General features: G+C 34.3%; 1 protein-coding gene across 2 annotated transcripts in view; it reads right to left on the bottom strand.

Annotated features, from left to right (window-relative positions):
• Positions 1 to 9252: 9252 nt before the first annotated feature.
• Positions 9253 to 15533, bottom strand: part of C6H4orf17 (chromosome 6 C4orf17 homolog) — a 33052-nt gene continuing 26771 nt past the window's right edge. For both annotated transcript variants that reach the window (XM_074275526.1, XM_074275527.1), the window contains 2 exons: positions 10623 to 10666; positions 9253 to 9741 (listed from right to left, as the gene is read on the bottom strand). In XM_074275526.1, coding sequence (XP_074131627.1) covers positions 9545 to 9741; positions 10623 to 10666 — 241 coding nt within the window. In that variant the 3' untranslated portion in view covers positions 9253 to 9544. The remainder of the gene's footprint in view (positions 9742 to 10622; positions 10667 to 15533) is intronic.

Raw genomic sequence — 15533 nt, 5'->3', positions numbered from 1 at the left:
TTAAAGATATTTCTCCCTGTTTTTGAGGTAATGGACTGATTTAAAAGTGCCCAGTTTCCCTGGAAAATTCACTTAGTATCTTCCTCAGAAATCTATAAGACAGTTAGCAAAAATTATCTCATGGGCAGATAAAAAGATTCAAGGATTAGTTGGTTTTTTTTTAAATGGATAATGGATCTACCTCAGTCTCTATTCTTGCTACCAAAGTGAGAATTATTGGGGTGTATTCAGCTATTACAGAAGATTAGTTTCAGCTTTGATTTGCCTGCCAGATTTGGGGAGGGAGTTGGATCTTCTGTTGAGGCAATACCCAATCATTGATTAAGGTTAAGTAAAAAATGAGGTGGAAAATGGCTTCTTTTACCTGGTACGAAAACAAAAACAAAAACAAACTATTAAAAGGAAAGGAGGAGAGAAGGTAGGTTAGAATTGCATTCTGCTATTATATTCATTTCCTGCTAGATTATAAACTCAAGGGCAGGGACTGTCTTTTTTTTTTTTTTTTTTTAATTCCTGGCACCTTAGCACAATGCCTGTTACACAGAAGGCTTAATAAAGATCAATTATTGATATGTCCTCCTTTTTCCTCCTCAGTGAGTTGACCCTTATACAAAGAGGGAAAAACAAACTTGAGCCATACTCAAACACTATTACTAAGAGTCCTAGTCAAGGCAGTGGTCAAATTCATAGGCACTCTTTCCTCTCTCTAAGTCTGCCCAGCACTTTCCTTCTTGCTTGTCCTTGTTCTTGAAGAGGACCATGACATCAGGAAGATGATATCATAACTTGCAAATGAATTGGATTTAAGTGAGACAGCATTGTGCAAAATCACCAGATTCATTCTCCTAAAGAGCCATCTGAGTCTAGCAACTCAAGATGATTGGCAATGATCCCAACTGTGATGAGAAACCTTGACTTTTTAAAGTTAAGGTCTTTCTCAGGTCTCAGTTTGTCTTTAAGGTAATGCCCATTAACCTAAATCTAACCACTCCTCTCAAATGAGTTGAGAAAATAACTGTATAGTGAGCAAGTTGTGGTACAGCAGCTTTCATCTGGACTCTTCTCCCAAACAAGACTTCAGCACTTTTATTGAGTGCTGAACAGTTCACTGAGTTGGTGGATTTGTGCTCAAAACTATTTTAAAAATTAACAGCTTGTCAGCTCAAACTTTTTTTTAATAGTATTTGTTGCTATTGGATAGGAGTGAGGAGATCATGATTTGTGAATTGCTCCCTAACTGTTTCCTTCATAAATTGTTCTATGTAGTCCTAGTTTTGCTTCTTAATTAGCTGTATGACCTTAGAAAAATCATTTCATGTTTTAAGGCTTCAGTTTAGTCATGTCTAGAGTGAATGAAGCAGCATTGATTAAGCATGACATGCCCAGGCTTTATGTTCATCTCTGAGTATGCAAATATGAAAAAAGATAGATTTTCTCTTCAAGAACCTTATATTGTAGTAGGGTGAAATAAGACATAAGAGTGGTCAGAGAAAGAAGTTTGGGAAAGACTTAGTGAGTCAATATATAAGGCAGTCATGGCATGTCCTTTTCTAGACTTGAAGGTACTATTGATTTCTTCCCCCAGAGGAAGAAATGGAGAACTGAGGAGGGTCAGTGGTTTATGCCAACTGGCAGATGGCAAGACGGCTTGGATTGAGGACTCAATAGGATGTGAAGAGTCTGATGTCTTGAGCCACCTAGTCAATATAGTGGGCTAAGTGGCTTAGTTTGTATAAATTCGTCATTGTAGTCAGAGTTCTGTTATTTCTCCCTATAATTATTATCATGTGTATATAATCATTCTTTTGGATTTATTTTTTCTTTCTAGGTCTTATTCAGTTTGTTACTTTAAAGAACCATATAAATGTCAGTTCTTATCATTGTATTGATCTTCTCTTCAATTTCCCCCATATCATGTAGATGTTGATATGTAATATAATCTTTGATATGGTAATTCCAAGAACCCTTCTTTTTTACTTAATCCTCGCAAACAAAACTCATCTTATTTTTTTAAAAATTGTTTTATTGGTACACTTAATTTTGTATACTGCAGTATTTCCCCAATATATCCTTCAGTGAACCCACCTTTATTTAAATGAAAACTTTTTGGGGGAATATATTTCCAGATTAGTCCAGATTAGTCAGATTAGATTTGTAAAAAAGAAATCCGAACAAAAGGGGAAAAACACAAGAAAGAAAAGTCAAAAAAAAGTGCTGCATTCAGTTTCCACAGTTCTCCCTCTGGATGTTGTTGCATTTTCCATCCAAAGACTATTTTAATTATCTTGTATCACTGTAATGCTAAGAAAAGTTAAGTCTATTATAATGGATTATCACATAATGTTATTGCTACATACAATGTTCTCCTGGTTCTGCTTACTTCATTTTGCCTCAGTTCTTTCCAGGCGTTTCTGAAGTCAGCCTGAATCATTTCTTATAGAACAATAATATTCCATTGCATTCATATACCATAACTTATTCAGCTCTCCCCAATTGATGAGCATCTACTCCATTTCAAATTCCTTGACACTACAAAAATTGCTGTTCTTTTTCCTCTTTTATGATGTCTTGGGATATAGACCTATTAATGACACTGCAGAATCAAAAGGTATACAATTTTATAACCTTTTGGACACAGTTCCAAATTGCTCTCCAGAATGGCTGCATCAGTTAACAACTCCACCAATAGTTAAGCATTTTTTTTTTTGTTTTTGACAGCATATTGATCATATGTTATCAGTTCAGTTGAAGTCTTTGTGCTTTTCTGAGTTTGTTCTTTCTTGCTTAGGACCATGAGCTAGAGATTCAGAATTGGTAGAGACCTCAAAGTCCATTTAGTGGAGCTCTATCATTTTACAGGTAAGAAAACAAGCTCAGAGAGATTAAATGATTCCAAAATCATAGAGATAGGAAATATTTAACATGGAATTGGAATCCAAATCCATCAATTCCAAAGCCAGTGTTCTTTCCATACTGCCTCTTCAGTTATGTTTACATACCAACATTTTTTCAGTGACTCCTTATTCAATGGATTCCTGCTTTGTTTCCATCTCTTAGCTACCTGAAAACATGCTTCTATCAATATTTTTATATATGTGGAACCTTTCTGCTTTTGATCTCTTGGTAATATTTTGCCTACTAGTAGAATCACTTAAGTCACAGCATGTTTTCTCTGCTTATTACATATTGTCTATCAAGCAGGGTATAAATGTACATATCTTTTCATAAAACATCTGTTTCTACTTTTTATCATCCTTGTCATTTTGATGAGTGTAAGGTAAAATCTGAGTTCTTTAATTTCCATTTCTCCACATTAGTTAGTTGGAATGCTATTTTCATAGGATTTTGACAATTCTTTTGAAAACTTCACTCTTGAAAACTTACTTTATTGGGGAACTGCTTTTTTATTTTTATATAATAGTTCTTAGTCTTGGATAACACAATTTTATAAAAAGTATTTGATGAAAATATTTTCCCCAAGCTAAAGTTTCTTGTTTTAACTGAATTTATTTTGTGTATGCAAAGTTTTAAAAATTTTATATAATCCACATTATCTTTTGTGATTCCCTGAATCCCTTGTTTTGTTACAAGTTTTCTTCAGCCAGATATGTATTATCTTTTCTTTTTCTCCGATGGGATATCTTATGTTTAAGTTCACTTTTTTATTTTCACCTTCATGTGCTATATGGTATTAGATGTTGCTCTTGCCCTATTTTCTGCCAAACTACTTTCTCCTGTTTTTCAGGAGTTCTTGCAGATTTCTTCTAGTTTCCCCAGGAATTCTTGTAGATACAAAACTTTCAGAGTTTAATTTCTAGATTCATCAAATACTGAATTCCTGTGTTGAGTTTCTTGTGGGTACTGATCACCTCTCTATTTTAACCAAGATTTCTATTGGAATAAAAACAATTGTCCCAGACTGTTCTTGGGACTGGTGATTCAGACACAAAAATGAAACAGTCCCTGACTGTTATGGGCCAGAACTCTGAACTTGAAACAAGGATTCTTACAAGGTGTTGTCAGAGGAATTGATAAAAACAAAGTTTAACATGGTGCTTAATAGTTCTCTAGTTCAGTACATGTACTTAGTACTTAATATAGTTCTACAAGATTCACACCTATGATAATGTAATTATAAGAGAGCATATAAGCTTGGACAAACTCAGCCAGAGTCAGAGCCAGAGAAGACAAGTGGACTGGAGGTGGGGAGTTCAAGCCCTGAGATGCAGACCCAGATTCATTTACTCCATCTCACACCACGGTGGTGGCAGGCCTGGCTTCCTGCACTTCCTCCAAAGGAGACTAAGGCCTGTCAGAGCAGGGCTTCAGAAGGGCCAAACACAGAATCGGAAGGGACCCAGACACACATTCATTCCATTTTTGGTCAGGCTCTTGGTGGCTCTCCTGGGGGACTGAGAGGCTGGGAGACAGAGCCAGAGAAGACAAGAGGACTGGAGGCGGGAGCTCAAGCTCTCAGAGCCAAGAGACAGATTCATTCACTTCATCTTACACCACGTGGGGACTGGTGGTCTGCACTTCTCCCACCGAGACCAAGGTTGGTCTGAAAGATTCTGAGAAAGCTGTCCCGGGCCCTAGGCAAAGAAACTAGATTGTGAAGGAGATAATAAAAGTCTTTGGATCTTAACACCTGCCTATTCTTGTGGTGATTACTGAAAGGAAGGCTGCTCCAAGACCTCTAGAAAACCAAACAAGAACACTACACCTGACTGTCCTCAAAAAAATTATATTCCTTAAGTCATTCTACATTGATAAATTGTCAAAGGATATGAACAATTTTCAGAGGAAGAAATTAAAACCACTTCTAGTCATGTGAAAAGCTGCTCTAAATCACTTTTAATCAAAGAAATACAAATTATGACAACTTTGAGGTAACACTACCCACCTCTCAGATTGACTAAAATGACAGGAAAAGATAATGCTGAATGTTGGAGGGGATGTGGGAAAACTGGGACACTGATGCATTGTTGGTGGAGTTGTGAACTGATCTAACCATTCTGAAGTGCAATTTGGGCTATCAAACTGTGCATACCCTTTGACCCAGAAGTGCTTCTACTGGGATTATATCCCAAAGAGATCTTAAAGAAAGGAAAAGGACCCACATGTGCAAAAATGTTTGTGGCAGCCCTTTTTATAGTGGCAACAAACTGGAGACTAAATGGATGCCCATCAGATGGGGAATGGCTGAATATTTTGTGATATGTGAATGTTATGGAATATTATTCTTCTGTAAGAAACGACCAGCAGGATGATTTCAGTGAGGCTTGTAGAGACTTATATACCGTATACTTGTATACGGTAACAAGATTATACAATGCTCAATTATGATGGATGTGGCTCTCTTCAATGATGAGATGATTCAAATCAGTTCTAATTGTTCAGTGATGAAGAGAGTCATACACACCCAGAGAGAGAACTGTGGGAACTGAGTGTGTTTCACAATATAGCATTTTCACTTTTTCTGTTGCTTGTTTGCTAGCATTTTCTTTTTTTTCCCCTTTTTGATTTGATTTTTCTTGTGCAGCAAGAAAATTGTATAAATATATATGTGAATATATTGGATTTAACATATATGTTTACCATGTTTAATACATATTGGATTAATTGTGTTCCAATTTTTCCCCCTTTTCTTGACTCCTCCTCTAGAGGTGGAGAGAAGGGGGGAAAATTGGAGCACAAGGTTTTGCAAGGGTTAATGTTGAACAATTATCCATGCATATGTTTTGAAAATAAAAAGCTTTGATGACATGATGGTATACTTAGAGAACCCCAAAGACTCTGCTAAAAAGCTACTAGAAATAATTCAAAATTTCAGCAAAGTGGCAGGATACAAAATAAATCCACATAAATCCTCGGCATTTTTATATATCACTAACAAAATGCAACAGCAAGAGATACAAAGAGAAATTCCATTCCAAACAAATGTTGAGAGTATAAAATATTTGGGAATCCATCTACCAAAGAAAAGTCAGGAATTATATGAGAAAAATTACAAAACACTTGCCACAAAAATAAAATCAGATTTAAATAATTGGAAAGACATTCAGTGCTCTTGGATAGGCCGAGCGAATATAATAAAGATGACAATACTCCCCAAACTAATCTATTTATTTAGTGCTATACCAATCAGACTCTCAAGAAACTATTTTAATGACCTAGAAAAAATAACAACAAAATTCATATGGAAGAATAAAAGGTCAAGAATTGCAAGGGAACTAATGAAAAAAAACTCAGAGGAAGGTGGTCTAAGTGTACCTGATCTAAAGCTATATTATATAGCAGCAGTCACTAAAACCATTTGGTATTGGCTACGAAATAGACCGGTAGATCAGTGGAACAGATTAGATACAAAGGACAAAAAAGGATACATCTATAGCAATCTAATCTTTGACAAACCCAAAGATTCCAACATTAGGGATAAAAATTCATTATTCGGAAAAAACTGTTGGGAAAACTGGAAATTAGTATGGCAGAAATTAGATATGGATCCACACTTAATACCATATACCAAGATAAGATCAAAATGGGTCCATGATTTAGGCATAAAGAGGGAGATAATAAATAGATTAGAGGAACAGAGGATAATCTACCTCTCAGACTTGTGGAGGAGGAAGGAATTTATGACCAGAGGAGAACTAGAGATCATTATTGATCATAAAATAGAAGATTTTGATTACATCAAACTAAAAAGTTTCTGTACAAATAATACTAATGCAAACAAGATTAGAAGGGAAGTAACAAATTGGGAAAATATTTTTAAAAACAAAGGTTCTGACAAAGGTCTCATTTCCAAAATATATAGAGAACTGACCCAAATTTATAAGAAACCGAACCATTCTCCAATTGATAAATGGTCAAAGGATATGAACAGACAATTCTCAGAGGAAGAAATTGAAACTATATCCACTCACATGAAAGAGTGTTCCAAATCACTACTGATCAGAGAAATGCAAATTAAGACCACTCTGAGATACCACTACACACCTGTCAGATTGGCTAAGATGACAGGAACAAATAATGACAAATGTTGGAGGGGATGTGGGGAAACTGGGACACTAATACATTGCTGGTGGAGTTGTGAAAGAATCCAGCCATTCTGGAGAGCAATCTGGAATTATGCCCAAAAAGTTATCAAACTGTGCATACCCTTTGACCCAGCAGCGCTACTACTGGGATTATATCCCAAAGAAATACTAAAGAGCGGAAAGAGACATATATGTGCCAAAATGTTTGTGGCAACTCTTTTTGTTGTAGCTAGAAACTGGAGGATGAATGGATGTCCATCAGTTGGAGAATGGTTGGGTAAATTGTGGTATATGAAGGTTATGGAATATTATTGCTCTGTAAGAAATGACCAGCAGGAGGAATACAGAGAGGGTTGGAGAGACTTAAATCAACTGATGCTGAGTGAAAATGAGCAGAACCAGAAGATCACTGTACACTTCAACAACAATACTGTATGAGGATGTATTCTGATGGAAGTGGAAATCTTCAACATAAAGAAGATCCAACTCACTTCCAGTTGATCAATGATGGACAGAGGTAGCTGCACCCAGAGAAGAAACACTGGGAGGGGAATGAAAATTGTTAGCACTAATATCTGTCTGCCCAGGTTGCATGTACCTTCGGATTCTAATGTTTATTGTGCAACAAGAAAGTGATATTCGCACACATGTATTGTACCTAGACTATATTGTAACACATGTAAAATGTATGGTATTGCCTGTCGTCGGGGGGAGAGAATAGAGGGAGGGGGGGTAAATTGGAAAAATGAATACAAGGGATAATATTATAAAATATATATATATATATATATATATAATAAAAAATAAATAAATAAATAAAATTAAAAAAAAAAAAAAAAAAAAAAAGAAAATAAAAAGCTTTAAAAAAAAACATCAAATTTTCCATTTAAGGAAAAAAGTTACATTCTACTAGGATGAAAGATTAGGAGGACACAATAAAATACAAAATAATTTGTAGGTCTTAATAACTGGGGAAATCAAAAAGGTCTTTTATAAGGACATAGCAAGAGTTCAACCATGAAGAGAACTAGAAATTCTAATAAGTGATGCAGTATTCCAGATATAGGGTACAGCCATTGCAAATGAAAAAGAGATTGGAAATATACTTATGCACTTATTTATCTATCTCCCAGTTGAGAAGTGCGAAGATGGAAGTGAATTGGAGTTCTATAAAGAGGGCTTGGGTTCCTGCTTTAAGGATGGCAAAGCATTTGACAAATGTTATCCTTTTGACAACTCTGGCAAGTAGTTGCTATAATTATCCCCATAATTACAAATGAGGAAAAGGAAGTAGATAAATTAAGTGACTTAATCAAGGATTACATAGCAAGTAAGTGTTTGAGGCAGAATTTAGTCCAGTGTTCTGTCCACTGAGCCACCTAGCTGCCTCTCTCATTGACCTTGCATGACCATGGACAAATCAGACCCCCGTTTTAGTTTCCTCATTTGTAAAATGAGGGGATTAGATTAAAAGGTCTCAAGTTCCTTCTAACTCTAGATGTGTATTATGCTGCTAACTCTGAGGCCAAGGTAATAGTAGGATTATGCAGCTCAAATAAATACTCATGTAAACTTTCTATTCTCTCAGATAAATGATTTAATCCTTAAGGGAAGAAAAGATGGGAGAAAGAAAAGGAGGAAGGAAAAATGGAGGAAGGAAATAAAGGGAGGAAGGAGGAAAGGAATATGCCAGGAGCTGTCCGTAAGTGCTAATACAAACATTTCATTTGATCCTGAAAACTATCCTGGGAAGTATTCTTTTTTACTGAGTCTTAAAAGAATCTGATTTAGACTAACAAAGGAGATACCTAGGCAGATAAAGCAATGGAGAGCAGATGACCAAGTAATTGATATCAAATTAAAGTCATCATATACTCTATTATCCACTTAAAATAATGAGGAAAAAATTGAGAAAATGGCTAGAGGAGTGTGGGTTTTGCCTTTATCTCAGATTCTGCTCTTACTTGGATTATTTTGGAGAATAAGACTCCTCCAATGATATGCAGTTAAATGGGAGGAAAAGGGGAAGAAATCCTGTGTGACCAACCCCATGAGATTCATCATCTTTTCTTTTTAATGAAAACACCAAGCATGGGTAGGGGGTACAGAATTGAGTCAGACCTGGTTCTGAAAGCCTTGTCTCTTGATGAAATTATCAGGTCTTTACCACTATGTAGTGAGTCTGCAAATCATGAAAGTAGAACATGTGTGCATATATGTATTTTATTTTATACATATTCAAAATTAACAGGCTAAAAATAATTAAAATATAATCAATATTCAGATTTATCTATAATTTACCAATGTTTGAAGACTAAAAGTTGTTACTCCAAAAACTAGTTCATGCTTATATGGCTTATCGGCCATCTTGAAAACATTTTTTGGGTGAGCATAAGAATAGATGAACTTGGGCTTACTGATAAGAAAAGCCAGAACAGCCTTTTTCCCTTGGTATTTACTACTATTGCATTTCTTTGACTCAAAACTTCAAAATATTGTAATTATTGGTTTTTGGGGAATACAAACTGTTCCCTTGCTGGTTTCTTGACATTTTTGCTTTTGTTGCTGAGTGAGGGGCAATAATTTCTCTCCCAAATCTTCAGATTCTTGGCAGGAGTCTTTGCTTTGCTGAAATATTCTTCAATAAGTTCATCAAACTTATTTGTTTCTTTAATCAATCCAGGCTTTTCCTCAGCCTCTGAAATAGAACCCAGATAAGGTGACATGGGAATTGAGACTTTGTAAATTCAGTTTTGAGCATCCATTTAGAAATTACATAATGTAGAACTCTATGAAACTGAGCTAAGTGGGATCCCTGGAGAATTAGTACTAGAAAGTGTTTAACAATCAACTCTGAAAAAAAAAAAGTTTGAATGACTTGATTTAAAGTGTAATCTGCTTAAGTCTAGAAAATCAATAAATCAAACCCTGATTTGTAGCCTTTGCTAATTTCCAAGGTGTAAATGCTCATACTAAAAATTTAACAACAGGCTTTTGAGAGCCAATAAGAGTTGGCTCCAACATAGCCCTGCTCTCATTAAATTTTTTTTTTTTTGGCCAACTGTCTTCCCAATATAACATTTATACAAAACAGTTATATTTTTATCAATCTCAGCAAATAGTGTTGGTTTTTATTGGGAAAGTATTCAATCAGATTTTGTCAGTTATAGTAAGCATTCCAGAAAAATCCAGTATTAACTTTGATTTCTGATACTGAAAAAATTTCTCTACTATTTTATGTGAATCCCTTGCCTAATGAAAACCAAAACCTTGCTTTTATTACAACTGAGTTTAGAAGGAGAGAATCATAGATTTTTATTTGGAAGAGAGCTTAAAAGCCATTAAGATTAATCTTGATTTTATAGATATGAATAAAGTGAGTCCCAAATGGAGTAAATTACTTGCCCTAGGTCATAGTCAAGCAGGAATTAACAGGTTTAAGATTTAAACCAAGGTCTTCTGCCTCCAATGTTATTTCTAAGGGTGATAGACTCATCAACTGGATTATACCTTGTGAAGGATTGGTAGGACTCATATATTTTTAAATCTTATCATTAATATGTTCAAATAATACTTAACCTTGTCTTGGCTCTTTATTTTTTTCCAGGTTTTGACTTTGAACTCTAAATCGGATAGAGGGGAAAAAAAATGAATTCCATACACACCTTATTTGCCCATACAAGCATCCTCTATAGATTATCATCCAAAGTCTCAGTGATAAAACATAGCAATACTATTTTTAGAGCTTTTGTTCTAGATAAACTTTTATCTGCTTTCCATTCAGAAAATTTAATAATTTTGTAATGAAAAAATAATTATTTGGTATGTAGGATGAAAGTCTTAAAAGTGTTTTAATGTTTCCAAAGCCTCTGATATCTATAGAAATCTCATTATGATAATTTTTTTAAAAATTTATTTTCCCCAGTTATGTGAAGACTTTTGGGTATACATGTACATTCATTTTTTTTACATATTTTCTTATGAATCATGTTGGGAGAGAAAAATCAGCACAAAGCGGGAAACCACAAGAAAAACAGAATAATAAAAAAAATTGAACATAGAATGTCAATTTACTTTTCATACAACCAACTCTTAGTTTTATTTCAATAGTTTTTAAAAATTGTATTAATTTCTCCTTTGACTTTCATTATTTTTAATTTGATATTTTATTGGGGATCTTTACTTTGTTATTTCTAGCTTTTTTAGGTGCATGCCCAATTAATTGATCTCATCTTTATTTTACTCATTTAACTAGATATATAAAATTTCCCCATAGAATTGCTTTGGCTGCATCCCATAGGCTTTGGTATGTTGTCTCATTATTGTCATTCTCTTGGATTATTGTTTCTGTGATTTGTTGTTTGACCCACTTATTCTTTAGAATTAGGTGACTTAATTTACAATTGGTTTTTAGTCAATCTTTCCCAGACCTCTTATTGAATATGATTTTTATTGTATCATAATCTGAAAAATATAATTTACTATTTCTGCCTTTCTGCATTTGATTGTGAAGTTTTTATGCCCTAATACATGGTAAATTTTTGTGTAGGTGCCATGTACTATGGAGAAAAGGGTATATTCCTTTCTTTCCCTATTCAATTTTCTCCAGAGGTTGGTTTATTATATTTAAATTTTCTAATATTCCATTAACTTTCCTAGTTTCTTTCTAGTTTATTTTGTGGTTAGCTTTATCTAATTCTGAGAGAGGGAAGTTGAGGTTCCCCACTTGTATAGTTTTGCTGTATATTTCTTCCTGTAACTATCTTAACTTCTTGAAGAATTTGGATGCTGGACCACTTAGTGCGTATACATTTAACATTGATACCACTTATTGTCTGCGGTACACTTAAATAAGAGGTAGTTTCCTTTCTTATCTCTTAATTAGATCTATTTTTGTATTGTTTTATATGAGATCAAAATTGCTACCCCTGCTTTATTTTTACTTTAGTTGAAGCATAATAAATTCTCCTCCAGCCTTTTACCCTTACTCTGTATGTATCTCTGTTTCAAATGTAGGATTCTGATTTTTAATCCACTCATCTATTTGCCTCAGTTTTATGGGAGAGTTCATCCCATTCACATTCACAGTTACCAGCTGTGTATTTCTCTCCATACTATTTTCTTTTCTGTATATACTTTTGTTCTTTTTTTCCATCCTGTCTCTCCTTAGTAGTGTGTTGTTTCTGACCCACCCCTGCCCTTGACCTGCTTTTCCTTCTATCATCCCTTCTCTCTTCTCTAACCCCTTCTTCCTAGTGTTTCCAACTTCTCTCTTTTCTTTCCTCTTTTCCTTCCAATTTCTTTTTACCCCCCTAGGCAATTAGGATTAAGTGACTTGCCCAGGGTCACACAGCTAGGAAGTGTTAAAGTGTCTGAAATCAAATTTGAATTCAGGTCTGGTGCTCTATCCACTTTGCCACCTACCTGCCTCTAATCCTACCTTCTTATAGGGCAAAGGGTAAGATAAATTTTTATACTCAACTGAGTGAATGTATTATTCCCTCTTTGAGGCAAAACTGATGAGATTTAGCTTCAGATAATGCTTCCCTTATTTCCTTCTATAGCAATAGATTTTTTGTGCCTCTTCATGTGATCTAATTTATCCCATTTTACTTCTCCTTTCCTCATCTCCCATAATAATCCTTTTTCTATCCTTAATGTCCTTTTCTTTTATATCATCACAATAAATCAATTTATATCCATAACCTCTATCTAAGTATGCCCCTTCTAACTACCCCAATAAAAGATACAGTTCTCAAGAATTACAAATATTTTTTCCCATCTAAGGATGCAAACAATTTAACCGTTAAATAACTTTTTTCCTTCCTGTTTACTTTTCTAAGCTTCTCTTGAGCCCTGTGTTTGAAGATCAAATTTTCTATTCAGTTCTGGTTTGTTCAATAGAAATTTTTAAAAGTCATCTTACTTTATTGAAGCTCCATCTCCTCCCCAGAAAGATGATGCTCAGTTTCATTGGGTAGTTGATTCTTGGTTGTAACCCTAGGTCCTTTATCTTCTGGAATATGGCATTCCAGTCCCTTAGATCCTTTATTGTAGAAGCTTCCAGATCCTAGGTAATCCTGTTGCTCCTCAATACTTGAATTGCTTTTTATGGCAGCTTGTGGTAGTTTTTTCCTTTGAGATTAATATTCTGGAATTTTATAATAATGCTTCTTGGGGTTTTCCTTGTGGGATCTATTTGTGGAAGTGGTCGTTGTAATCTTTCAATGACTATTTCCTCCTTGGGTTCTTTTTTATCAGGGCAATTTTCCTTGATGATCTCTTGAATAATGCTATCCAGGCTCTTTTTTGGGGTTTTGACCTTCAGGAAGACCAATAATTTTTATATTGTCTCTTGTAAGTAGGTCAACTATTTTCTAATGAGATATTTTTCATTTCTTCCATTTTTTCATTCTTTTTAGTCTGACTGATTCTTGATGTCTCATAGTCATTAGCGTCCATTTGCCTAATTCTACTTTTTAATGTATGATTTTCTTCAGTTAGCTTTCTTATCTTTTTTTCCATTTGATTAATTCTACTTTTCAAGATGTTTTCTTCAGTGTTTTTGTTTTTTTTTTCCCCATTTGGCCAATTGTTTTTTTTTTAAAGGAATTGATTTCTTCAGTTGATCTTTTTTATTTCACAAATTTTATTTTTTAAGGAATTGTTTCCTTTAGTCAATTTTTGTCTTTCCTTTTCCAAGCTGTTGACTCTGCCTTGCATATCTCTCATATCTTTTTTGAATTTTTCTTCTATCTCTTTCGTTTGCTTCTTAAAAAATTTTATAGTGCTTTGGTCTTGAGACCAATTCATATCATTCTTTTGAGATTTTTCCTTTGGGCATTTTGTCCTAGTCTTGAGTTGGTGTTTTGGTCTTCCTTTTCACCAGGGTAGCTTTCTATGGTTAAGTTCTGTTCCTTGTTCATTTTCTTTCTTTCTTTCTTTCTTTCTTTTTAAGGTTGAGCTCTGTACCGGAGGTACAAGTGGTACTGTCCCAAGCTTTCTGTGTTTCTCTGAGCCTCGGTTTTAAGCACAGGGGTCCATTTTTGGTATCTTGCTCACATTTACCTGTTCTCTTCAGGTGATAGTCTAGTTTTCTGGGCTGACAATTTGCCTTCTGCCCTGGTACTGGAGGCTGTCCCACTGGTCTACTCTACTATTGAGCCAGAGCTGAGGATCTTAGTTGCTGATCTGTTGTAATTAAACCTTCATTCCATCAGACTCTATTCAGAAACTTGGCTTCATGTGGTTTTCAAGGGAAACTATGAAAGCTCAAGCAGTTTCCTGGCTTGGATGATATGTTCCCCCCAGTTATGATAATATTGATTTATTACTTGGGTTCATGGTAGAAATATTAGGACAAAGTGTAACTGGAAGATAACAATTCTCTTTTATAAAAAATAAAAACCTTCATTAATAGATAATCCCCCTCGCCCCAAAAAAGCTACCTTGTCACCTACATAACTATCAATAAAAAAAAGACATTCTCACCTTAACTTCATTTTCCTTTGCCTTTTTCAAAATGCTTTTCTAAATGATACATTATCTTATTTTTCCACTGGCTTCTTTCTCATAAGGCTTTCCAAAAAGCATACATTTTTTAAAGGAAAGTTTTTGTTCTATTTGCATAAGTGATACTTGCAGTTGGATTTTAGATAGATGCTGTTTTTTCTACTATACTATTTTACCCTTTCTCTTATATAATGTGGAATATTTTCTTAAGCCTAAGGGATAGTCTTTTAAATAATGTATCCAATATCCTTAGCAAGTTACTTAGCCACTCATTGCTTTAAACAACTCTCTAAGACTCTAAGTTGTAGAGAAATGGCTAACTTGCATTTATGGATAGTTTTTTTCAACTGTATACACCTGTCAATGAAATCACAGATATTATTTTTTGTCTATCTGTTCTACACTCCCTTACTTAGCTTTTTATCAAAATATAACATCTCTTTGTGTGGGAATAATTTAAATCTTATCTAAGCCTTGTAGGAAGTCATTTTTAATAATCCCTGTTCTTAATTTTTAGAGTAATGTGCATTTTTTTGCTCCCTATTCAGGTCTTTTGCTTTTCAACTTAAAAAAGAGATGATAGGAAAAAAAGGTGATCAATTAGATAATTTAGTGGAAAAATTATCTCCTCAATATTGGAGAGAGGAAATTCAAGAATTTTTAGCATAAAAGCCTTATATTATTTAAAATTATTTTAAAAAATAATCTAGCTATTAATAAATATTAATATAATTAATCCATATAAGCCCTTTACATTCATTCTTCTTGAAAGATAAAGTCAAATATATATATTTGCATATGAACAATGTTGGGTATTTGTTTTGTTTGATTGAATATTTCTTATAGAACTTTGTATTTATTTTTTATTTTTTTAAATGAGGATGAGGCAGGAAGGAGGGAAAATAGATTTTTTTTCATTAAAAACAGATTGAAAGGGACAGCTAGGTGGCGCAGTGGATAGAGCACCAGCCTTGAATT

Source organism: Sminthopsis crassicaudata, chromosome 6 (genome assembly GCF_048593235.1).
Source record: "Sminthopsis crassicaudata isolate SCR6 chromosome 6, ASM4859323v1, whole genome shotgun sequence".
Taxonomy (NCBI): domain Eukaryota; kingdom Metazoa; phylum Chordata; class Mammalia; order Dasyuromorphia; family Dasyuridae; genus Sminthopsis; species Sminthopsis crassicaudata.
Note: the sequence above shows the minus strand (reverse complement) of the source record. Positions and strands in the feature narration are given on the sequence as shown.